This window comes from Sinocyclocheilus grahami, unplaced genomic scaffold (assembly GCF_001515645.1).
Source record: "Sinocyclocheilus grahami isolate Dianchi unplaced genomic scaffold, SAMN03320097.WGS_v1.1 scaffold254.1, whole genome shotgun sequence".
In the NCBI taxonomy this organism is placed as follows: Eukaryota; Metazoa; Chordata; class Actinopteri; order Cypriniformes; family Cyprinidae; genus Sinocyclocheilus; species Sinocyclocheilus grahami.
In genome coordinates, this window is record NW_015505433.1 from 1,075,681 (window position 1) to 1,102,008 (window position 26,328).

Below are 26,328 nucleotides of genomic sequence, written 5' to 3' on the forward strand. Positions count from 1 at the left end.
AGTGAGATATGGCACTGTACATGCTACTTGTTGACAATAAAGCATTATTTAAAAAATTAAATAAAATAAAAACTACAACGTAAACATGGTTTATGAGGACACTTCCTGTGTCCCCGTAAAACGAAAGGCTTAAAAAACATACAAAACGGTGTTTTATGAAATTCAAAAATTGGCAGTAGTTTTCTGTAAGGGGTAGGTTTAGGTGTAGGGTTGGTGTAAGGCGATAGTACAGTATAAAAACCATTATGCCTATGGAGAGTCCCTGTACACCACAAATGAAAGTATGTGTGTGTGGTTCTCAAACTTTTTGACTTGAACTTTTGGCCCCCGTTTGTCCAACACTATTCAAAGACCCCACATGTTGGCTTAAGTATTACCTTTAGTATTTCTGCTGCAAGTATGACCATGCCGCTTGTTTTCAAACTCTTTTATTTTTTTTAACAGAAACTGGGTGTGCTGACTGCTGATATATTGAAAATAATTAATCCAGAATCATTTTGTGATTCCAAATGATTCAAGATTCTGATTTGGTATTCTTGATTATTATAATATTTGAATCAATTAACCATCAGACTTTTTAAACTCTGAAAGGCTTACCTTTTCTACTTAAATATTACTAGATTAAACCAAAAAAAAGTTTGTCAAAACTAAATTTATTTTGACTTGAGGAAGCCTGACAATAAAGTTTGAAGTAGATTTAATAGCTTTACGTCGGAAGGATATATATCTAGCTATATAGATTTTGAAGCGGTTTTATGTGTGAAATACTTTTATAAATCCTGACGTTTGAAGCCGTTTTACATTTAAAAAAATTTCTAAAGCTCAGAGTTGAAGGTTTTAGGATGAAATGATTGCTGTGTAGTTGCTAGTGTTGCTATGTGGTTGTTAGGGTGTTCTGGGTGGCTGCTGGTGCATTGTGTCTTTGTTAAAAGCTCATGTTGCTAACCATTTAGATCAGTTTGCCTATAGATAATTATTAAACTAATGATTTGGGGGATCATATAACTTATGCTTGTTTACTTTTTTTTATCAATTTTAGTTGTTTTTAATACAATTCAACCTCACTTGTTGATTTAAAAGCTGGAGCAGTTGAATCTAAACACATTTATTATTAATTGGCATTTTTCTTTGTTTAAAGGACAGAACTGTCTCTCTTGTTGGTAAGGTGTTGCTAGGGTGTGTCTAAGTCATTGTTACTAGGGTATTCAGGATGGTTGCTATGTGGTTGTTAGGACAGATATATAGATAATTGTCAGATCATTCTTACCTAAAATATTGATGTTTAATTTAAATCAATTTCTCACTTAATGTCTTTAAGCCTAACTATTTGGACTGGAGCAGTAATACACTTCTAACACACTCTGACTGTATGTAATACTACACTTTGAAAGCATTGTATGTAAATGAGTTATGACTAAGCAGCCAGCTGGGTTGGCTTCTAGCACTTTGAACATACTAGAGCAAAGGGACTCTGAATTCTAAGCATCTAAACTTACTCAAATAAAAAATATCCCCACTAAACATAAAAGCATACAGGGATTTTAATATGAATCAGCATTAACATGCTAACAACATGCACTTTAGCTGGTTTCAACCCTTGGTCAAAATGTTCATACGCATAGTTTGATAAGTGATACTCTACATAGTATCTGTATACTTAGTTTTAATTTCATAATTTTGTACACAAATAGGCACATGCTAATTTTGTGCAGTAAATGATAAACTCCAAACATTTCCTGGTACGAAATCACCAGCAATTATCTCAAGTTAAACTTATGTTCTACTGTGCGTATAATGGTGTGTGTGACGTACATCAGGGAAGTGCCTTAAGACCTCATCCAACCATCCATATTAAAGACTGGGACAACACTGCATATTAGAGAAATTTATTGTTTTGGTAAAGCCAGAACCAATGTCACCAACACAATGTTTAGGGTCTGAACACAATGTCAGTGGGAAAAAGTTGCCATTTGTAAAAAAGTAGGGTGGGAAAGGGGAAAATTGCATCTTTTCTTCAAAATTACAAAACAAAACCCCGCAAATAATGACTGTTAAAAATGTCAATCTTTCACAGTAGGTGACACAAAGTAAATGTATGAGGCGCATGTTTTTTGTCCTAAACTAAATCCCACCATTGGGATTTTTCCAATAATATTATTACTATCAACATCAATAAAAAAATAATTACAAGTTTCAAAGAGGCCCGGATCTCAAGCAGCAGTGATGAAAGCTGAGTGAGTTTGAGCGCCAAGAGACAAGGCCAGTGGCCATTTCAGGACAGTCTTATGCGGAGAGGTCACTGATATTAAAACGCTCTTGATCGTACAACTCCGCAACAACCTTGCGACCTGCAAACCAGCGGTTATTGAGAGCCTGGATGGCCTTGTTCATTTCATCAGCATCGGAGAACTCCACAAAGATCTTCACTATTATCTCAGCATCGTCCTCCTCACCCTGTCGTTCCTGGTAAATGATAACCCGATTAACAGCACCATACTTCCCACATTCCTCCATCACTTCACCTTCCAGATCATCGTCAATGTCCTCTGGGCCCACCATGTTGCGCAGCACCATAACTGTTGACTGCATATGGGCAAAGAGAGATAGAAAAAAGAGGTAACTGACATGATATATTACAAGGATAGTTAGCTGAAAAATGAAAATTCTGTCAATTTATTCACCCTTAAGTTGTTCCAAATATGTACACGTTTCTTTCTTCTGCTAAACTCAAAAGATATTTTGAAGAATGTTAGTAACCAAACAGTTGATGGTCCCTATTGACTTAACAAAATACTATGGAAGTCAATGGCTACCAGCAACTGTTTGGTTACCAACATTACTCAAAATATCTTTTGTGTTCAACAGAAGCAAGGAATCCCTACAGGTTTGGAACAACATTAGAGTGAGAAAAAAATGACAACAATTTCACTAATTGAATTGCCTTTAATAACATTTCTGAACTTGGCTTCTTTGCAGAAACTTTTTATTTGTTCATTGAATGTTTCCTGACAGTTGTCAAAAATTAGATATATGAAACTTTTAGGTCTTTTATAAAAAATTATTTTAACTTAACTTACTCTCATGACTTTGACCAATTTGCAATAGTGTCTCTAATCTTTAACATCCAACCAAGGTAATGCTGTCTAACCTTTGACTGCATGACTGTTTGTTTTCCTCCACTTGCACTGACGCTTAGCTGCTCTAGTTCACTGTCCTGTCCATTTCCGACTGGCGCACTCTGATCCTCAGTCCGCCTGCTGTCTTCCTCTCTCTTCACTTCTGTATGTGTTTGTGCTGCAGATGTTGGTGTTCCTGCAGACGCAGAGGCTGTGACTGGTGGGGATGCTAGTACTGGGTTGACCAAACCAACCTGAGGGACTACAGGGAGAGTGGGGCGAGCAGGTGTCACACCTACCAAATGGATAACAGAAGAGACATGAGAGATTCAGATAACATTTCTATCAATTTTCCATTTTACAGAACAATATTAGAACTTTTTAATTTTTATGATAGCTTCAACCAGCTAGATTTTCATGATTCTGAAAGTTTGCTGTAAATAAGATGCTGTAATGGTACCTGTTCAAACTAACACACAAATGTTCGGCAAGAATATTTGGTCCAATTTTAGCATGCCGTAAAAAAACAACAACAAAAAAACAGCAGGGCTGAATGAAAATGCAAATTCACACTCTGACAGTAGGTGGCACTTTTAAAAAAGCAGAAACACCCCAGATTATACTCATGTACAAAGTGATGCGCAACTTTCCATTTCTGACCCACTTGTCAGAAAGAAAAAAAACTAACTATTTATATTTTCAATTAGCTGTTCAGATTTTTGTATTTGCTATGGAGTTTATCAAACAAAATGGAACAAAAGTACAGAAAAAAAAGAGATCCAGTTCTGGATTCTTTCTCTGATATTCATGGTCACTTAGCAAAATACTTACGCTCAAGTGCCACCAAGTTGTAGTTTTATGTAACATCAGAGACCAATAAAATTACCAAAAGCTTGAATCTTACTGGTTGGCAACTTCACTTAGCAGTTCAATGGAGAGGACGATATAGAACCCCTCTCTGTAATAAACTTGTTGCATTGATGGTAGGGATGCACCTTTACTGATATCAGGCCCGATACTGAGCTCCTGTACTCGTTAAAATGCTCAGATACCAAAAGCCATTACCACACAGCATGTGAACAGTGCTGTGTTCAGACAAAGAAACACAGACAACAGAGAGCAGAATTAAGTTATTAGAGATTAAGAATTTCTATGAAGTACATGTAATTAATATAAACATACAATATTAATGCCTGTATAGCTGATGATTGATTTTTGAAACAAACAAATATATTAGGAGCATTCACTATAGACAACATTTATTTTAAATGTCAAGCATACACAACTTTATTTAAAGTGAATCTAGCAGCCTGTGTGAAATGCGCTAGGCTATGCTTGTCTATCTCATCCTGCACAAATACAAATGTGCGCGCGCATTGGGCATGTTTTGCTTGTTGACATTAATTGAATTACATGAGTCGCTTTGGAATATAAGTCGCAGCACATTTCTTACGTTTCAGAAAATAGGTTCATCACTGTTACAAGATCTATGTATAGGCTAACAAGTGATTCCTTGCATTTTTACAGGAAAACGGTTTGTGATTACAGTACTGAGCCGCGGCAGCAATGGAGCAGCTCTCAATTAAAGATGAAGTACCATAGAGCAAAAAAATGAACAACAGTGAAAGTAACAAAAGTTTGTAGAATACATTTTAATGGGCATAATTAACTGTGAAAATAACTTAAGGAAATATCTATTTGCTAAATTAACTAAGACAACTAACATTATTCTTTTGGTTTCTTTACCCAGTATTTTTTTTTAAATCACAAATGCAGTGAAAATACAGGTATTGGTACTCGGTATCCGTAAGTACCAAAAAATAAAAGTATCGATATCAGCTGTGGAATCGGTGCATCCCTAATTGATGGCACAAGAATGTTTATGTTGGTCTGAACAGATGCATTAACAGCTGTTCGCTCAAACAAATGTTATGTAAAACGTTATTCACACTGAAAAATCATCTTGATGTGCACAGGCCTTCAGGGGGGTTAAGATTTCAATTCAAACTGCATTGAGCTTCAAAGATGTGTTCATTGATTTTTGCAGACCTGTGATTATGCCAGGGGCCTGGGCAGCCAGTACGGCCTGTGGAAGTCCCATGTGCTGACTGAGAATGTGTGCTGGTGAAGCGAGAGATCCCAGCACTGTTGCTCCAGCAACAGCCTCCTGCAACAGCATCAAAGCAATGTGAAAACTTTTGCTTCCATGTCAATGTGAAATCCCTGATCAATCATATGCATAACACAGCTGTAATTGCATCAGCACATCAACAACAACTTCTCTGAAAACTACCAAATCTCAGATATACCAATTTTTCCTATAATAGTATTAAACTAGTGTTCAGCTTGATCTAAGGTTTAATTCTCACCTGGGCAGTGATCTTGGCGGTCGCAGCAGCAGCCGCCACAGCTGCAGCAGCAGGCAGACCTCCAGGGGTTGTAGGTGTCAACAGAGGTATGGGAGGAGTAACAGCCTTCCCCACTCTTAGGTACTGACCTCCAAGGTCAAACAGGTTCATAGACGAGACGGCATCCAGCGATGACTGAGGCTTATCATATTCTACCCATGATGAAATGGAGAAAGCGTTTCCTCAATCTAGGCTTACAATAAGTTTTCATATCTCACATTTCTGGAAGCTTTAGGAATCTGTCTACACATTTGATTCTTGCATTAATCTTGCATACTTCAACTGGCCATGTCTAAATAAAAAGCATAGCACAACTCCGTGAACTTCACTTGAAATATCTGGATCTGGAAAGACATCTCATTAACATATGATGCTGAAACTCTTGAAACGAATCGTCAGTTGCACAAAAGTACAACATACAGCAATGACTCATTCTCCACATAGGGTTTACAGTGCTTTCTAGACGGCTCACCAATAAATCCATAGCCCTTGTGCTTTCCTGTGGTGGGTTCCCGTGCCAGCATACAACTTTTAATCTTTCCGAAGGCCTCAAAGACGCTCTTAATGTCTTCGTCAGATAGATCAGGGTGGATACAGGCTACATAGATTCGGTTGTAGGCACGTGCCTCCTCTGCCAGTTGGTCGATGATAGGCTGCGCCTGTCCAATGTTACTTGGCCGCCCCACCTACAGTACACATACCAGCACAGGGGCCACTAAGTGTAAGTGTATGAAGGAATGAGTGTGTGCTAGTGTATGTAAATGCAAAAGTGGTTGAGAAAGGAAAAAAAAAAATAACCTGAACCAGTCTGAAAAGAGACTCAAGTACAGTAAAAGATCAAATATAATGCAGCTCAGCCCTTTAACAAATAAAGTTATCAAAAGCCTTTTCTCCAAGCTAGCTATTTACATACATGTAAAATATGTTCTGAGACCCAAGGGTCTCAAATATCTATGTTATTTTACAAACTCGTGCCAGAATAGAACCAAAACATAAGTGAAAAAAAAATATATTGATGATAGTACTTTAACATTAGCTAATTCTAGCCCATAGCCATAGTACTGGTCACTGTGAGAGCATGGATGTTTTAGAGAACAGCAAAAAAAAAACTTGACTGTAATGTGTCTGTGATTGTTAAAAAACAGTTTTGTGGATTGGTGGTGTCTGTGCTGCAGTTGGGGCGGCCAAGCAAACACCAGCCAGGCGCAGCCCATCATCAGCACATCCCGGACAGAGAAGAGCCTGCCTCAAACAAACGCTCCCTCTGCAGCTCCTAGAGAAACGGAGCTCCGAAAACAAACAGTATGACAGTATGGAAGCATGGCATTGCATACACTCACATTCAGGTTAGAGGAAAGATATGCACATGAAGACAAGAGTACTTACTAAGGTAACACACAAACACACAACACAGATACTGGCAGATCTACATTAAGTCTGCTGACAGCTTCTCTGAGTCATGCACACACAAAAGAAACAAAACAGAAAAAAATAGCTCACTGTCAGTGAGCTGTTTAAACGGGAGTTTAAGGCTGATTGTCCTGTTTGTAACCCACCTTAATGTTCCTTCCACCCAGCATAACGGAGTTCATCTGCTCCAAGGCCAGCTGAGCTGCTTCAGGAACCTCATACTCCACAAAGGCAAAGCCCTGAGACAGAGTTATCAATGTGTACACGGTTTACATGCTTCCTATGAGACATCAGCCTTTAAGAACACAGTGAATCTGACAAAAGTAAGATTCAACATTGATAATAAGATGGCACCAAATCAGCATATCAGAACTATTTATTAAGGATCATGATGTGACATTGAAAACTGGAATAATGGCTGCTGATGCAGCTTTGCAATCACAGGATTAAATAATATTTTAAAATATTAAGCATTTTTTTAAAGTCACTAATTTACAGTAAAAAGACTATAATCAAACAGTTACTTATTGAACATAAACATACAACAAAAACCACTACTGACTGCAAATGTATTAAAGGGGTCCGATTATGCTTTTTTTTTATGCATTTTCTACAAATCCCGCTTTGTGTGTGTGCTCAAAAAAACACATTGATCAGAAGTTTAAACTGACAAGGCTTTAGAGATAGAGAGGATAATCAAAAACAAACAGATATTTTGTTAGTTGTTGTAGGAGATGCACACGAAACCTGCATGTTTATGCTTCTAGCCAAAAAGGGGCATTTTACAGCCTGGTATAATAAATGATCTGTGTGGTATTTTAAACTGAAATGTCACAGGCACATTCTGAGTCTTACATCTTGTAAATGAGCATAATGAGACCCCTTTAATTCATTTTGGACAAAATATGACTCAGACCTGGCTCATAGCATACCTTGTGTTTCATGGTGACAGAGTCCCAAGACATATCAATGCTCTTAATGGGACCAAAGGGGGCGAAGGCCTGCCGGATGGTATCTTCCCCCAGCTCGTAATAAATGGAGCCCACATACACACGGCACATGATGGCCAGAGCTCGCTGCCTCTGTGCTGCCACCTGGTGGTCATGAAAGGAAGAGACAACAATAGAGAAGATTAGCTACTGAACAATAAAAAGAAGGGGGGAAAAAACACAAAGCACCAAAGACAATGAGATCAAATATAGCAAGTGATTAAACGTTTTTTTAGCTTCTGTTTTAGTACTAGTTCCCACTTCTTTTGGTCCTCTATGCTTACTCATTATTTACATCACTTACCATTAACGACAAGCACAGCAACGTGAATTAGGAACATGTGGCACAGCCCCTTCTTACCATTTCGAGAGTGCTGCTTGCATGTTTCTAAATTAGTGTGAGTGCTTGCAGACTATAACATGTAGAGTTATAACTGACATTAATTCTGTCCAAGAATAGTTAACATGTGAAAGTAACCCCTTAGCACAACTAAATACCCTGGGGGTGAAATCAGTTCTCTTTTCATGAGGTGAGCTTTTGGACTTACATATCAGATCACTGTTGAGGGAGAATCAGCACAAATCTATTCGTTTTACACTTTTAAGTCCAACCAAACAACACATTTATCATTGTTTAATTATTACTTATGATTCAAGTTTTGGATTGCATGTCAGCCACATGACGAAAGTATACGATTACACACAAGGTTTAAAGTTTAGGCAGATTCAATTTGGATTGTCGTAGTGACCGCTAACCCTCTTTTACAGCAGACAAAGATGACATTTATATGCCACAGCATATTCACAAAGGAGAAATGGATCATCCACTCCATTCACAACACACAATGCCCACAAGATTTCTTAAGACAAATGGATCTTCAGGTAGAAAAATAAACTTCAATCAATGAGCAGTGACATGAGGGCACACACACAGGTGGCCATGCAGTGATTCAGAATGGCAAATATGTCAGAAAATGAAGAATGTCCTGTGTAATTATCATACTTAAAGTCCTCTATTCTGTTCCTGTAATCTAAAACATATCCTAGGGTATTCATTAACACTGAAACAGTACAGTCAGTTCATGGAGGTAGTTCATGTTATATCATCTTGCATCCTGCTTAATAAAATGTGAGACCAAAAACAAACATTTCATTCACAACAAAGCCATGTCTGCTTTTTAAATATGCTGCTGCAAATGTCTAGTGTATCAGACCAATGGCAGTTAAAGAAGGGTAACGGTCATTATGCCAAAACGCGTACAGAAGGTAAATAATAGTTAATCTATTGACCGATTGTAAAGATGAGAGAGGATCTCCAAAGCCCATTGTCACTGCTGCCATCTGAAACACAGTAAAGATGGAAAAGTGCTGAAAAAGGTTAGATATCTCTTTTATCCTTTGCAGACAGACATAGTATTCCAGACAGTCTTTCTGACTGGACAATGCCTCCGAATTCAACTTTAAACTGTGCCCACCTCTTAAAAACACCACTTAATTTGACTGAAGCTGACCTGAAACATTTCACAATTAAAGCAACAGAGATACTAATAGGCATTACTTTCCACAAAGGCAATGAGTAGGCTGCTCAGATTTTCCATCCGTTCACAAAGTCAATAAATAAACTGAGCATAGGGTTGTGTAGGTTTCCTTTAGGTAACTCATCTGCTGTTGACTCTTCGGACATCAAGATGTCTGCTTGGGTAGTGCAGTACATACTGTGTACAATTTCTAGATTTAAAGATTTTGATCAAACAGAAACACACTTAATCTAGGAGTAGCAGTAACAAGCAAGAATCCCAGAAAAAGCAGACCTCAACCAAACTGGCAGAGAGGGAGGGCAAATAAAATAATGCATGATGAGTTATTCCAGTGGACTGTTCCAGTCTAATCTTGAGGCTAATCTGACCAAATAAAATAGGGCATTCACAAGACTTGTGATGTGTGAAAGAAGAAAAAAAACGCAGACAACCTGACCACCTAAGTGTAAAAACTTGCCATTATCAATGGGAATTTAAAGGGATAGTTCACCCAAAAATGAAAATGTGATGTTTATCTGCTTACCCCCAGGGCATCCAAGATGTAGGTGACTTTGTTTCTTCAGTAGAACACAAACAAAGATTTTTTACTCAAACTGTTGCAGTCTTGTCAGTCATATAATGGAAGTGAATGAAAATCACGGCTTTGAGAGTAAAAAAAAAACATACACAAACAAAAGCAAATTAAACCCTGCGGCTCGTGACGATACACTGATGTGTAAAGACACAAAACGATCGGTCTGTGCAAGAAACTGAACAGTAATTATATCATGTTTTACCTCTGATTTACGCAATGTCTAAACTGTCCTGAGCACGTTCGCAGAGTTATATGTGCATTACCGCCACCTATCTCTCAAGTGGACCATTGACACTCCTAATTGAGATTGTAGATAGAGTGTCAATGGTCCACTTGAGAGATAGGTGGCGGTAATGCACTAAGTCTGCATCTGAGAATGCGCTCAGGACAGTTCGGACATTGCGGTGAATCAGAGGTAAAAAACTATATAAATACTGTTCAGTTTCTTGCACAGACCGATCGTTTCGTGTCTTTACACATTAGTGTATCATCACGAGCCGCAGGGTTTAATTTGGTTTTGTTTGTGTATGTTTTTTTACTCTCAAAGCTGTGATTCCCATCCACTTCCATTATATGACTGACAGACTGCAACGGTTTGAGTTAAAAATCTTTGTTTGTGTTCTACTGAAGAAACAAAGTCACCTACATCTTGGATGCCCTGGGGGTAAGCAGATAAACATAAAATTTTCATTTTTGGGTGAACTATCCCTTTAAGGCTCACAGATTTGTCCTTATAGATATCACATTGTTTAAAAAGACAGATCATTTAAAATTTCCTGAATTTTCTTGAATCTCTAATGTATAATTAAAAGACTATCACCCAATATTAAGAGAAATAATATGCAAGTCTGAAAGATCAGTTCCTTTTTTGCAGACTTGCTTCTGTCAATTCAGCATTATAAATCATACACCTTTGTAGTTTCAGTGAAACTACTGGTTTGACACTCAAATGTTTCAATTCTGTAAATTATCTCAAATAAGAAAACAACATTTACATTGTAACACATTTAAAGCATTCTGCATAATCAGATCATAATATTGGCTCACCTGTAAGTTTGTGAGCTGCTGCTGCTGGTGGGCGATGGTCTGTTTCACTAAAGCACTCTTGATGCTCTGTTCCATGGCATACTTCTTAGCCTAAAAGAGAGAGAGGCAGGCTATTAACACAGGTTATTTAGTTTATATCAATATAAGGTCACTATTTTACCCAGTTTTCATGTGCTACATATTTGACTGCTTATTACAATGTCAATTTGTTAGCTTTAAAGAGATCATATTCATTTTTGGGTGAACTATGTCATTAATTACTCACTCATGTCATTAATGACCGTTAAGGACCCTTGCTGTCTATGGAAGGGTCAGAGAGCTCTCAGAATGCATCAAAAACATCTTAATTTGTGTTCCGAAGATGAACGGAGGTCTTACGGGTTTGGAACGACATGAGTGAGTAATTAATGACAGAATTGTTTTATTTTTGGGTGAACTAACCCTTTAATTCGCCATAATGGATTGTTGCTTGTTGGGAGCAATTTTCTTCTAACAGTCTAATAGAGACTGGTTGCTGGTCAAGTCTTCAAAAAAAAAGAAATCTACAAAAAAAAAAAAAAGAAGCTCCAATCTGACTTATGGAAAAGCATCCTGTGGCCTTGACTCTTTTAATTAAGAATCTATTTTAAGATGGAGCACACATGCTCTTGACACACTGGAGCAGGTGACGCAGGTTGGAGTTCGGCCCGTGACCTGTACTGACCCCATTCCCCCTCTCGCTCCACTACTTTCCCTCTGATGTCTCTAACAAAGATATGAAAGTCTAAAAATAAGGTAAAAAAAATCTATTATTACCTTTTGTAGCGCCTCCTGTTGCTCTGGAGTAAGAGGCGGTAATACAAGCTTTGCACCTGTGCCTTGTCCATTCTCCATCATCAGACCTTTGCCTCACTGAAAAAGCAATTCAATGGACATGGAATAAAAAAAGACAGCACATATCCAAGTATTTCCAGAGCAGATATTCCATCAACTCAGTATTCACACATCTGAATTTATGACTTCTTCAATCTATAGCTTGCCCAAAATAGACACCGCAAGAATAAATATAATATATCTCAAAACCAAACATATGTAAATTACACACCAAGGAAAGATTCTGCAGCTTACCTATGAGGCGAACCGTATTACGTCAACCAGGATTGTGAAGCCGTGGAGACTTGCTGGCAATGCACTCACAATTTTACAATGATCTGTGGTTCATGGAAATGCACACAGCATAATAATTTAAAATCACTGTCCTAGTGCAATGACAAGAAGCTATGGATAGCTGACTTGGGCCCAAATCCCAATTATATTTTATACCCCTTCCCCTGGTCCCTTGAAACAGAGTATCAACGGGTAGGGGTGAACATATTCTCCAAGAATTTTGGACACCACTACTATGGGGTCACACGTCATCATACATCAATACACACACCTATACTGGTGTGAATTAGAGCCTTTAATTATCGTTAATGCGCTGCTTACTGACACACACATATCAGAGATCGCACAGATCACACATCCAGGAGAAAAGAAACTTGTCAACGCTGCCCCACGACTTTTATTAATAACAGTTTAAACACTGAATTGCTACATTATATTTTTGAGCAACGAGAGGATAAAAATCACTGTTTTTGAACTAAACTCACTCTAAAAAGAGAAATGCACAGACACGCAACTTTCATCTCTCTCTCTCATTGGCAATATTTGAGAAAAGGGTTTAGCGATTTCTAATTATTGGGGTACTAGCCCTCCTCAATGTCTACGGTGGTTATTAACATTTCTTTGAGTAACATGACCGTAAATATGAACTCACGATTGAATGTAACAAAACAAATGATTACTTTTTTTTTTCTTAACCGGTTTACACTGAGATAACTCATACCCCTTCGTTTGAACTGTGGTCCCGAAAAATCTTCGTTTGAAGGGCTGTCTGGCCCTTCCCCTACCCCTCCAACCAGAAGAGAATCGAGACACCCCTAACGTTACCCCTTCACGGGAACGCGTGAAACGGAGGGGTAGGGGAAAGGGGAAGGGCCAAGGGGTAGAATTGGGATTGGGCCTACTTTCTTCCATGAAACACAAAAGGGTAAAGGCAGAATGACAGTCTCAGTCAGCATTGACTTTCACCCAATTAATCTCCTTTTGTGTTCCCACGGAGAAAGTCAGTCACACAGATTTGTAAAAAGAAAACAACAACAAAAATTAAATTAAAAATAAGTAACGATAGAATTTTAGGGGGAACTACGCCTTTAAGCAAGTGCTGGTCATTATCATATCTCCAGTATCAGTAGTAGCCTACATTGTCTTTCCTGACAGTAGCATGGTGCTAAAATACTGTACGCTCTTTGTGTTCTTTCTACTAGATTATTTCCTAAATCTAACTTTCTACTAGATTATTTCCTCTGCAAGATGCAAACTGGTCCAATCAGACTAATCATGAACCTGATTCACAAGCCAATAGTATTCATACTAAAAAATGTGTTCACTTAAAAACCTTACAAAAAACACAGCATAACCGAACAACTCGTAGGAACCTACATTTGCGTTTGGGCTTTTCTGCCATTCTTGGCTTAGTGTACGCACACTATCATCACTAAATTGAACTGAGAATTTTAGCATCTTCAAACTAGCTGTATCAACAAAGAGGTTAAAGACACGCAGTGGCGCGCTTGTGCTGGCACATTACATCAGCAGCGGTGCTAACGTTAGCTGACTTAACTTACAGCTGCTAAATACAGTGATTTAGGCAAGCCGGTGCAGGATTCATGGCCTTACTATCAACATGCGTCTCAAACAAGCTGTAGTCGTTTTGTAATATTAGGTAAATCCTACATAACCCAGAAAACACACAGCAATATGCTGCTAACGTTAGCCTGGTTAGCAATGAACAGAAGCTAACGAGCTTTCATGCAGGCCTCGTGTTTCCACGACTTGAGATATATTGAAACGGTAAAAAGTTTATTTTGACTAAATTCACCCAGTGTTAACTATAACCACGGAGATGTTAAATATACGTCTATATTGAAGTAAACGTGTTAGGTAATCATCATTACCGCAGTGTTCCGCGTTACCGCCATGTAGTGATCCACATTGAGGACTCTGCAACACCACAGAAGCACAGCAGAGCCTGGAGCGGCGCGCGGCTTCCGCTGCACCACTCTGGTCACGTGATCTAGAACAGCAGGTAGCGCTGATGTCAGGGTCGCTGGATCATGCCGAATACTAGGAATATATTGTTTAGGCTTATCACCTTTGAAAAACGTTTTTACTTTTGAAATATTTGCGTATTTATTTGTTTGTTTATGTGGAAAATGTGATTCTCGTACAAGAAAGACTGGTATTTGAGCCAAGACACGCCCCCTGCAGGCTTTATATCGCAAACCAGCAGAACTCACTTCAGCTGCCTTTCCAGTTTTGTAAAAATCACAGAGAATTTCAAAGAAACATCTTCTTCTCTGGTGCAATAGCAATTGTTTTCTTATTTAAGCATACTGCCTCCACCAGTCTGAGCTCAAAATGAGCATGAATTTAGAGACATTGCACTGTCAAAGGTGCTCTGGTCACCCTTCTAGTTTTAAGCAGAGGCGGACAGTAACTAAGTACATTTACTTGAGTATTGTACTTAAGTACACTTTTTGAGTATCTGTACTTTACTTGAGTATTATTTTTTCTGGGAACTTATGATACTTTCACTTAAGTAATGGAGTTGAGTACTTTGTCCGCCTCTGGTTTTAAGAGACGTTTTTCTGGATTACTGTAAAATAAAATATTTGGTACAGTTTTTATAATGTACGTTTAGTTACATTCAGATAACACTGACACATATGTATGTACACACAGCTATTAAAGTAAATATAAGCAAGAACAGAGACAGGAGCTAGAGGCTTTGCATTGTTATATGTACTGTAGATGTTGAGATCCAGATTCAGATGGCGTATAAAACACTGTCGTGGTGAATTATCGGATTGATAGACAATATCAGTATTTGATTGTTTGTTTAAAACATTTATTTACTTAAAAATATCGTAAAAGCTTAGTTTTTAGGCGAAATCCTTGCAGATATATCCTGTATCTTAACTGTATAGGTCAACGCTAAACCAGCAGGTTTATGAGAACCCGCAGAAACAATACTCGTAATGCGGAAGTAGGAAGTAAATGTACAAAACAATTACACCTTTAGGACTACGATGACAACTGCACCTTTGTGTACTTCGTGTCCGTTCACTTTTGGTTTTAATGCCATAAATTATTATTGACGTAGTTAGACGTGGGGCGACTAAAACGCTTAAAGCGGTAACTATACTATCTGGGCACTAACAGTTTCACCTGTAATAAGTCCTGAATTTGTGCTTTAAGCCAACAAATGCATTGTTCTTCAAATGTAAGGCTACTGTAAGAGACCGGTGCATTTTCGAGACTTTGCGGTCCGTAGGAGAATACGCACCTGCTTCAGACACAGTTTAATGTGATTTACTACTTGACGGACCGACACTAATACCTGGCATGGATGTCCTTCTGGCTGCGATTGAGATACTGACGGACCCATCTGGACATCAAGAGCACTGTGAGCAATTCAGCCAGCATTATGAAATCACATGATCATTTGATTATACGTGTAAATGCAATATGTTTGTATCATAATCTAATTATTATATTGTATAGTGATTAAGACGAATGAAGAGAAGCCAGATCCAAGCCCACCATCTTGTGATCACCCCAGTGTTTTCGGCATTTGTGTGGATTTAAAAAAAGATGATGGTGTTAAGGATGAGGAAGCCTCTGACATGTGTCCAGCCAACCAAGATTCAACCAAACAAGGTAAAATTGCAAACTAATTAATCTGTGCTCACATAGAGACCAGGTTGGTGAATGAATTCACATTTAGTTTGGCTAGCCACAATAAATATGTGCTGTGGATCAACTTGGATGTGGACTTCAGAGATTATACATTATAATACATAATTATATAAATAAAAAGTGTAAAAATTGTACAGACCCCAGACTTTTGATCTGTACTGTATATTGATAACAATAGTTTAATAATAATACATAAATATTTAAACAAATGAACTCAAGTCAGTGGTTCTCAACTGGTTTTGCTTCCGGATTTAGATTTTCAAAATCAAAATTAGGCTATTTGTCCTACAAAAGCAAAATGTTAAAAAACAAATATATTACTAACCAACTAACTAAATAATAAAATGTATTAACAAACTGCATAAACAAAATACTTAATGATTAACATGACCATAGCTGAACACGATTTTGTTTTTGTACAACCATTTTTGTTCAATCATAAACAACAACAGAAGAGTGATTAACTGACCCAGTGGGCTAAATATTCTTGTTAGTATTAGCCATATTATCATGTGAAAGATGAAATGACAAAGTTTGATTGGACACACAGTCTTTGATGTCAGCAAGAAAAAGATGCTGTCTGTGACCATATCAGACCTGCGGACATTTTAGAACAACTGATCTAAGGTTGTTAATCAGTTGTTAATTTATGTCAGTGATAAATGGTTAATGCATCCTTGTTTAATAAAAGTAACAATTTCTTTAAAAAAAAATTGTACTAACCCCAAACTTTTAAAAGGGAGTGGACTGCCTTATTTTAAGCGATTTGTTGTCAAGTCCAATTCTATTTTAAAATCAATTGTAAAATGTTGTATTGTTCAGATTACACGCACTGCGTGCTATATGTCCAATATCTTTCTTTTTTTCTTTTAAGAAACTGGTAAACGGAAAAGGAGTTGCTCAAGAAAAAGCACAAATACAGGAGTCCGCTCTAACAAATCAAATCACCATTGCTTTAAATGCGGACAAAGCTTCAAAACGTCAGTTCACTTTAAAAGACATAAACTAATTCATTCAGGAGAGAGGCCTCATGGTTGTCCTGAATGCGGAAAGAGGTTCATTACGTCCTCTGAACTAAAAGTACACCTGCGTGTTCACTCAGGAGAAAAACCCTACCACTGCTCTGAATGTGGAAAGAGCTTTGCTCGATCAGGGTCATTTTCTAATCACCGCAGGCTTCATAGAAATGAAAAACGCCATCACTGCCCTGAGTGTAACAAGGGTTTCCAGCAACGTATAGATCTACGAATTCACCAAAGGATTCATACGGGGGAGAAACCATACCTGTGCTCACAATGCTTGAAGGCGTTTACTACATCCGGAGCGTTACGAGTTCATCTACGAACCCACACTGGTGAAAAACCTTACGAGTGCAAAGACTGCGGGAAGATGTTCTGCCAGCTAGGCGGACTTAAAGTTCACAGACGTGTTCATTCAGGAGAGAGGCCTTACGTGTGCTCGGTGTGCGAGAAGCGCTTCAAGGGACATGCCAATTTGATCACACACAAGCGCATTCACACAGGAGAAAAGCCTTATCGATGCACCGTATGCAACAAGACGTTCACCGACAGAAGGAGACTAAAAGAGCACCAGCCACCTCAGTCAGTAGAGAAACCGTTTTGCTGCGGCTTGTGTAGTGAAGCTTTCGGCGCTTTCTGTCAACTTAAAGAACACCAGCAGTGTCACAAAGGAGAGAAGCACCATCGCTGTACTGAGTGCGGAAAGGCCTTCACACATTTATATTTACTGAGGAGTCACCAGCGTGCACACTCGGATGAGAGGCCATATTCCTGCTCTGAATGTGGAAAGTGCTTCCGCCGGTCATTTGACCTGAAAATGCACCTGAACACTCACAGTGAAGCACGACCTCATCTTTGCTCGGAGTGTGGAAAGAGCTTCCGCAGGGCTGCAGAGCTTAGGATACATCTGAGAGTACATACGGGAGAAAAGCCTTATCCCTGCTCCGTCTGCGGCATGGGCTTCAAACAGACATCACAACTCAAAGTGCATGAGCGCACTCACACAGGAGAAAGGCCATTCCCCTGCCCGGACTGTGGGAAGACCTTCAAAGATAAGAGAAGCCTGCTAACACACCAGAGAGTGCACCATAAATAAAGAAATTCTTCTATTATAATATATATTTGGAATATACAGTATATTATTGAGTGTTGGAATCACTTTGGTCACAGCGAGGAAATTTTAACATGCTGATCACATTACAGTATGCTCTATGCTACTCTGTAGGTTGTAAGACTCTATTGGGTAAATGCAAATTACTGAAGATTTTATTCTTGCGTGTGTCTTAAACTGTCCACTCAAAGATGTTTTTGGGAGTATGTTCAGGAATATCATATATGTTATTCATTATTTATACATCTAGGGGTATTCAGCAAGAAATGAGGTGTCTGACCTTTCTTTGAAGAGAAATTGCTTATGGATTTTCAGGGTTTTTATGCAGGTGGGACTTATTTGTACCGTTCATGAAAACAGTGAAGTATTTGAATTTAATATAAATGAGTGATTTCTATTTATCTGATATATAATTTATTATATATATTAAATCATGCTGAAATTAAACTAAAGACTTTATTTTTCATTTTCATACAATGTAAAGAGTTGTTTTTTATTTTTACATGTATTATAGAACAGTTTTTTATTTTTGTCTTAATCGCATATCTTTACATAAATAAATTCCTTCTCTTTTATAAAAGTCAAAGATACTTTTTTACCGAACAGACCTACAAGGAAGGACAGGTATTTAAAACATGACAAGCTTAGGCTTCAAAATTCAAGGGGAAAACAAAAACATTATGACAAATAGAGCAGCTTTCATGCTTCAGCTTCAACACTGATATTACCGTATGGCCCGAATATAAGATGACCCTAATTATAAGACGAGCCCCCTTTTTCCAGATGTACCTTTTGGAAAAAGGCTTTTTAAAAAACAAATCTTGTTTTTTCTCAGTAAAACACATTTTGTCTTCAATTATTTTTATATTGCATATTTTTCCTATTTTAAGTTTTGTTTTGAAAGTATGGTAAAAACTGGTCAAATTTACCAAAAATCACATAAAAAAAATATACACTTAAAAAAAAAAAAAAAACAGGTAGCCCATCTGAATTATGACATTTAGGCTATCCATCTAATAGTAGCCTACCAAAATCTTATTAAGAGTAGAAGTTAAATCTTACTGTAGTCTTCAAATCTGGGTACTGTCTTGCGTCTTAAAATCACAAAGTACGGTGGCCGAGAAGTGCAAAGCAAATCACAATTCTGAAAACGAAATTACAAATTACAAATGCAAATGCAAGTCTAAAAAACTAAATAACAATTCAGAAAGCACAACAACAATTCAGAAAACATTATAACAAGTCAGAAAACACAATGACAAATTTGAAAACAAAATAAGTCAGAAAGCACAACGATAAATCAGACAAACCGGAAGAGGTAGGTATAGTTTGAGACAGAGCATTGGTTTGGGATTACTCACCGCTGACTGGACGAGACGTCTGTCAATCAAAAAATACGGAGTGCTTATTTACATTGCGTTAAAAGTGGCTGTAAACCATCAGTTTCAGTGGCGCAGATGGATAAGCGCTAATCGTTGGCATTTTGACGCGATCAACCCGGGTTCGATCCCGCCTTTTGCCGAAGTTCTTTTTCTCCCTTTTCAAATCTCGTATCACATCGTAAAGGCATTTATTTTCAATAAAAATTAAGGAAATAATCAAAAAGTTGAAAATAAAGTATCGGTTAGGGTTAGGGTAGGCGTAGGGAGGGCTTTATTGTACCAATAAGGTGGCATCCATTTAATAATTAAAATTATAATTTACACTCAATACGTTATTATTGCATACTGTTTTATAATGTACTACAATACTGAAGTGCAGATAATTGCCACTAGTTGCAACAAGTAGTATACTTGATAGTAGAAATCCTGCTATTTTAACATAGTGTAAATAGCATATTGCTAAAAAATACTGCTATTTTCACTTAGTGTAAATAGAATCTATTGCTAATACGAGATTTGAAAAGGGAGAAAAAAAAAGTTCGGCAAAAGGTGGGATCGAACCTGTGTTAATCGTGTCAAAAAGCCCAGTGCAAGCGCTTGTCCATCTGAACCACTAGAGCTGATGTTTTATAGCCACTTTTAACTAAATCTAAACAGACACCCTGTATTTTTTTTTCCATAGTAAGGGCAACTCATACAAAACATTTAAACTGAGCTACTTTAATACCATCTCCGAACTTTCTACCACGACTCTGCTGTTCGGCTGGTTCTTCCTGTATACGTTGATTGACAGATGTCTCGTCCAGTCAGCGGTGAGTAATCCCAAACCAATGGCGCTGTCTCAAACTATACCTACCTTTTCCGGTTTGTCTAATTTGTCGTTGTGTTTTCTGACTTGGTAATTTGTTTTCGGATTTGTCGTTGTGTTTTCTGACATGTTATTTTGTTTTCGAATTTGTCATTGTGTTTTCTGACTTGTTATAATGTTTTCTGAATTGTTGCTGTGCTTTCTGAATTGTTATTTCGTTTTTTAGACTTACATTTGCATTTGTAATTTGTTATTTTGTTTTCAGAATTGTGATTTGCTTTGCACTTCACGGCCACCATAACAAAGGGAGTTTGGTCCCATCAGGCTAACGTGACAGTCACGACTCATGCAGCTGTAAGGTTTTCTGCTTCTTGCTCTTTCCGCCGTACCCGCCATATTGCGAGCTACCGGGGTAATCGGGTATCATGACAAACACCAGAGGCAAGAGGAGGGGGACCAGGTATATGTTTGCCAGGCCCTTCCGCAAGCATGGCCCAATCCCTCTGTCCACCTACATGCGCATCTACAAGAAGGGTGATATTGTGGACATCAAGGGCACAGGAACCATTCAGAAGGGCATGCCTCATAAATGCTACCATGGCAAAACAGGACGTATTTATAATGTTACACAGCATGCTGTAGGCGTCATTGTCAACAAGCAAGTCAAGGGCAAGATCCTGGCTAAGAGAATTAATGTGCGTATCGAGCATGTTAAGCACTCAATGAGCAGAGACAGCTTCCTGAAGCGCGTTAAGGAGAACGAGAAGAAGAAATTGGAGGCCAAGAAGCAGGGCACCTGGTTTGAGCTGAAACGCCAGCCTGCTGCTCCACGGCCAGCACACTTTGTCAGCACCAAGAACAACGAGCCTCAGCTCCTGGAGCCCATCCCCTACGAGTTCATGGCATAAATCTGCTGACCAAAATAAAGATCTTTGTACCATAAAAAAAAAAAAAGGTTTTCTGCTTCTTTTGTTTTTACTCGCAATCTGTACAACACGCATTACATTACGTATTTCATGCACACTCGTTTTATGCGGTTTTGGCGCCACCTATTGTTGTGGGTGTATTATTGACATGTCAAAGTCTAGACCAGGGATCCTCAAATCTGGTCCACGAGATCCACTTTCCTGCAGAGTTTAGCTCTAACCCTAATCAAACACACCTGAGAGTGCTAATCAATGTCTTCAGGATCATTAGAAAAATCACAGGTAGGTGAGTTTGATCAGGGTTGGAGCTAAATTCTGCAGCGCATTGGACCTCCAGGGCAAGATTTGAGGAACCCTGGTCTAGACCCTGAATATAAGATGACCGTGTTTTTTCCCATGTATTTCCAAGAAAAAAAGCATCATCTTATATTCGGGACAATACGGTAATATTTATCTCATGTGTACATAAGCATATTTTTCAAAAATATTAGTAAGAAAAACAGCAGATTGACATTACATAGATACATGTTCGCTTTTTCTATTTCACATGTTTATAAATACAATCTGTAAGAAAATAAAAACAGAATCCTTTTTAATTGATATGTGCCATCAAAAGATTTTGCTGAACTTAATGTATTCATTCATGATATTTCGTTGGGTAAGCATAAACAACCACATAAAACTAATCAACAGCTATTCACATGTTTCAATGCCACAGAAGAACCATTTTGGGTTCCTCAAAGAAGTGAACCATTCTTAAGCAGTGAACAGTTCTTAAATGAACCAATTTTTTTAGTGTGAAGAACATTTTAATAATCTAAAGAACCTTTTTCCGTTATAAAGAACGTTTTGAGCAATAAAGTTCTATGTATGTTTAAAGTTCTTCATGGAACTAGATAACAATAAAGAACCTTTATTTTCGAGAGTGTATGACAAAATAGACAAGTATACCTTGCCTATGCCATTAGTTTAGAGACGGGGATCCTGTAGATGAGCTGTTTTACAGTTCAAGGTCAACCAAAAGAGGGCAGTATGTACATTTGAATGCATTGGCCATCACTCACCTAAAGGTTTTAGAATGATGTTACTTAATACCTCAAGGTCAAATCTACCTCTAAGCACAGTGTTACATGTAAGTGAATATTAATAGCGGTTTTTACCTCTTTTGTAATAAAAAAAAAGTGTAGAACATCAAATGAAATTAAATGTCTGTTTTTAAATGTTGATGAACAAGAAAATTCCCCCCAAAAAGCGATTTGTCTGAAAACACAACTTTTGCAGGTCTGCACTACCAGACCTAAAATGAACAAACGTTAACACATCAAATAAACATGCAACCATACATAAAACACATACAGTATTTATTAGAGTTTCATCAAAGACACTGACTAGTAAAAGCCTGACGTGCATACACACATTTTTTTTTACTGTAGACATCCATAACATGGGGGTGTTAACCTTGATCTGAAAATGGGAAAATAGGGCAGGGATGTCATAAAGTACAGAATAAATCTGTAGAAATGATATAGAGCATAGCTGCTGCACTGAAAGCACCCGAGTGAATGTCTTGTTTAACAGTATGTGACATATTTCTTTTTATAGGCGATAAAATGAGAGCCTGTAATAGTACTCACACAAAACTTGCGATTGTCACATATTGCAGACAATGTCTTCTCCTTAATATGTTAATGTCTTTAAATAACGTCATTCAGGAGACAAAAACACTCAAATGGCAAATGTATATTTATAATTGAATTGTATATTAATAACTGAAAAGGGAATTAAATTTTTTCAGGTTTCGACCTTGCGTAAAAATAAAAATAACAGTGGTTTAATGCCGAAAGATGTTTCTAATTGAGATTTTATTGAGAGTAGTTTTGATTTCACTCCTGCTAAAGCACTTCAATCTGAGAGTCCATTACTTTCATGCAAGTAAATGAGAATGTGACAATTAGTCTCAGTGCTTGTACACATGCCAATTTATGCATTAATGTTTGCCGTTTTATCCAAATGCAGTTCAACACATTAGCCCACTTAACATAAATCAGTGGTTTATGAAACATCAGTAAATCTGTTTGGGAATCCTCTGTAGGACATTAATGAAACACAGAGGACTTTCCTTTTACAAGTAGAACAAACAACTGCAATACATTTTATTACTGTGTCCTGGTTGTCCATCATGTTCTAGGAAAAGATTCTGCATAATTTGATTGGTTGTTTTTGTAATAATTAATTTACCTTTTGCACCGCAAATCTCTTCAAATCACAAGAACAGCAATTATACTCAGCTCCTCAAAAACAACAGTAAATGTTCACACAATTGAATTGCTGATTTCCATGTCTTGCACAAAGGCTTAAAAGGTTCATCTGTGTTTCTTCAATCAGTCAGTCAAATCAGACAATCATCTACTCTATGTGCCATAATTTATATAGTTTTGGACATGAACTAAATTCCTTTTTGGTACATGATAGCTGTCAATAGTGGCTGCTGTAAATGACACAACTGGGTGCCATTTACGCAATGATTTTCCTAAAAAAGAGCAACAAATAAGATTTTGTACAATGGATTGAACTATTCTTATCAACTATAAACAACTGTTTGTTTACAGAGTATAGAAATCAAAACCGTTCAGGCCCTATGCTGCCTTATATGCTCCGCTAAGAATAGCACAGGTAAATTTAATGGAGAAATCCTATTATACTTATATCCTCAAGGAATACAGAAACCTAGCAGATAAAACCATTTTCCAAAAGTGTTTGTAATTGTTTCTTAATCTCACAGGATTTTAGCTCTTACAGAACTATTCCAATTAAAGGTGTTCCCTTAATTATATCAATAATTATATCATGAATATTAAACAGAAAAAATTTACATGCCTGTACCAGACACTCTGTGGGCATTACTAAATTGGCACTATAATTGATTTGAGTACTGAAGAGCTATACAAAGAAAGATAATGATCAGTTATTTCAATTTTTAATGACCTTGTAATGACTATTGGGTAGCCTTAGTTAAAAAGGTGGCTTAATTAGATATTATAATAACCCAAGAAGACAAAAGTTAATTGGACTATCTGGGTGGGGCATAACGTTAGCCTTCGGCTCAAACACAACATATTTCTTTATTTAGAAAACCAGAAAGAAAATCAGTAGATAGCTGCCATATTTGCAGTCCACCACAGCTAGTATGACATAAGATGCACCTGATCCTGTGCTGTATGGTGTCATTTCACGGCAACAGTCACAGGGAACGAGCATGTGTCACTGAGAAGATGGGGGGAGAGTAATAAGAGTGAAAAAAACTCTTAATGACTACATACTGTATGTTGATTGCTTTTTGGATTAAAGTAAATCAAAATGAAAAAATGTATCTCAACTCACATTTAGAAACAATGTGTACTTAGTCTGGAAAAGCTGCTACTAACAGCAATATATTAATGAAGTTTGGGAAATGCAGCGCATAGGTTGGATTAGGAATGCTTCACTGAACTCTAGATTCATCATTATGCTAATCAGCATGAGACTATTTTTATTTATAGGTATCTGATTCCATCAATCCACTGTCAGAGAATACATAGGGCAGTAAATAAAAAAAGTGAAAAAAAGAGAAACATCTTATAAGATACAGAGATGCCGTTACATTCCCCTATGCATTGCTAAACTGTAATCCATGCATATAGTCCCCCATGCATTGCTAAACTGTAAAGCTGTGGCTGAAACATTGCTAAATAGTCCTGTGAATCACATGAATGGTGTCTGAATGTACTCGGAAATCTAATAATGTTCTGCTGTGCTCACACATTGCCTGATGTACTGTATAGAGTGCTGAATACTATCATCCATTTCTCCATGAAGGAGAGGAGGAGCAATCACACCTGACAGACACTAAATTGCTTGACTGAATGACATGCTGTACAAATGGACTCTAAAAAAAGTGTTCAGTCTTGGTTGGAGTGCAGGATGGTGAGCTTAGAGGAGGTCAAACTAAATAATAAAAATGCCCAAATACACGATTCAGTCAAAACCTAAACATCAGATCTGGTCCAGTAAATGTCACGGTTTTTCTGAGGAACATTAAAAGAATATTCAGATTCTGACCAACACATGAGAAGTGCTAACAGGAGGAAGTTTACCTATTTCTATATTCACAAACATACAGGGATGTGCTTAAAAATGACCCAAAATGTCAAACAAAGCAAACAAATGCCCATTCTGAGGCAACACGCAGCTCATAAAAACAACCAAACAACAACAACAAAAATGCAAGCTTTTCAAAATGGAATATTTGTTTACTAAATACAGTACTACTGTATTTAAAAAAACAATTAGTGCATGTGCTTTTTTAAACACACACACACCCACACACATTTTCAAAATAATGTCTGCTGACATTCATATCAAATGATGAGTTAGAATAAGATTTTTTTCTAAACTATTTTTTAGATCATTCATTCTAAATGTTTAAAGTTTTTCCCCTTTTATCATCTCGGTCATCCGTATTTGACACTGACCCGCAGCGATGTCACATAGTGCAACTTCATTGGCTATATACTGTGTACTGCAGAAGTAGTAGGGTTACAGCCACAGCCTCTGCCATGACAAAGAGCACATATATAGGTTCGGGCAATACCAAATTACAACAGGGAGAGAAACATTATAAGACAACATTCATTAATACAAACAAGTAATCCTAAAAATGATAGACAAAATATTTAGATAAACATACAAACATAACCACAACTAAAGCAATACACAAATAAACACTTAAATATACAAACAAATTAAAAATAGAAGAATGGACCCTCCTTTCTGACTTCGATGGTATAATCCAATTTCCCTCCAGAGTGGTCAAGCTAAAGCGTCACTGCTCTGTTTGCCTCACTGAATGTGGAAATGATGCAGTCATTCCCACAAGTCCAGCGCTGCAATGAACAGCTTCATTGTATCTTTATTGTATCTTTCTGTTTTCAATACACTATGTTTAAAGCTGCTTTATCCTGTGTGCTTATTTGAACAAAATGAAATGATTACTTAAATGATGCATAAAACAATTAAAACAGGCAAAACAGATGACAGGATCAGTGTGACACCATGCTTGGTGTACTAATTCTTTATGTGTGAAAAAACATAATTATTTAAAGAAAAAAAAGCTCCCTTT

The 26,328-nt window shown here is 37.5% G+C and overlaps 2 protein-coding genes and 1 pseudogene across 5 annotated transcripts; 2 read left to right on the forward strand and 1 right to left on the reverse strand.

The window, feature by feature from the left end:
- Positions 1 to 1,870: 1,870 nt before the first annotated feature.
- Positions 1,871 to 14,220, reverse strand: LOC107598708 (poly(U)-binding-splicing factor PUF60-B-like). Of its 4 annotated transcripts, none has more exons than XM_016290112.1 (12): positions 14,121 to 14,220; positions 12,190 to 12,272; positions 11,878 to 11,973; positions 11,083 to 11,172; positions 9,214 to 9,264; positions 7,867 to 8,028; positions 7,081 to 7,173; positions 5,997 to 6,210; positions 5,486 to 5,676; positions 5,166 to 5,283; positions 3,149 to 3,411; positions 1,871 to 2,583 (listed from the first exon to the last, which is right to left on the reverse strand). In XM_016290112.1, the coding sequence occupies exons 3-12, from the start codon at positions 11,956 to 11,958 to the stop codon at positions 2,284 to 2,286; spliced, it is 1,563 nt and encodes a 520-aa protein (XP_016145598.1). In that variant the 5' UTR covers positions 11,959 to 11,973; positions 12,190 to 12,272; positions 14,121 to 14,220; the 3' UTR covers positions 1,871 to 2,283. The 4 variants fall into 4 exon arrangements, with proteins under 4 accessions (XP_016145598.1, XP_016145597.1, XP_016145600.1 ...); XM_016290111.1 differs by having other exon boundaries at positions 1,871 to 2,586; XM_016290114.1 differs by lacking the exon at positions 9,214 to 9,264.
- A 946-nt stretch (positions 14,221 to 15,166) lies between these two features.
- On the forward strand, positions 15,167 to 18,367 carry LOC107598721 (zinc finger protein 501-like). The gene is made up of 3 exons (XM_016290128.1): positions 15,167 to 15,631; positions 15,730 to 15,885; positions 16,799 to 18,367. Exons 1-3 carry the CDS (start codon positions 15,571 to 15,573, stop codon positions 18,037 to 18,039), a joined length of 1,458 nt encoding a protein of 485 aa, XP_016145614.1. The 5' UTR covers positions 15,167 to 15,570; the 3' UTR covers positions 18,040 to 18,367.
- Positions 18,368 to 20,598: 2,231 nt separating this feature from the next.
- Positions 20,599 to 21,198, forward strand: LOC107598723 (60S ribosomal protein L21 pseudogene; annotated as a pseudogene).
- Positions 21,199 to 26,328: the final 5,130 nt, after the last annotated feature.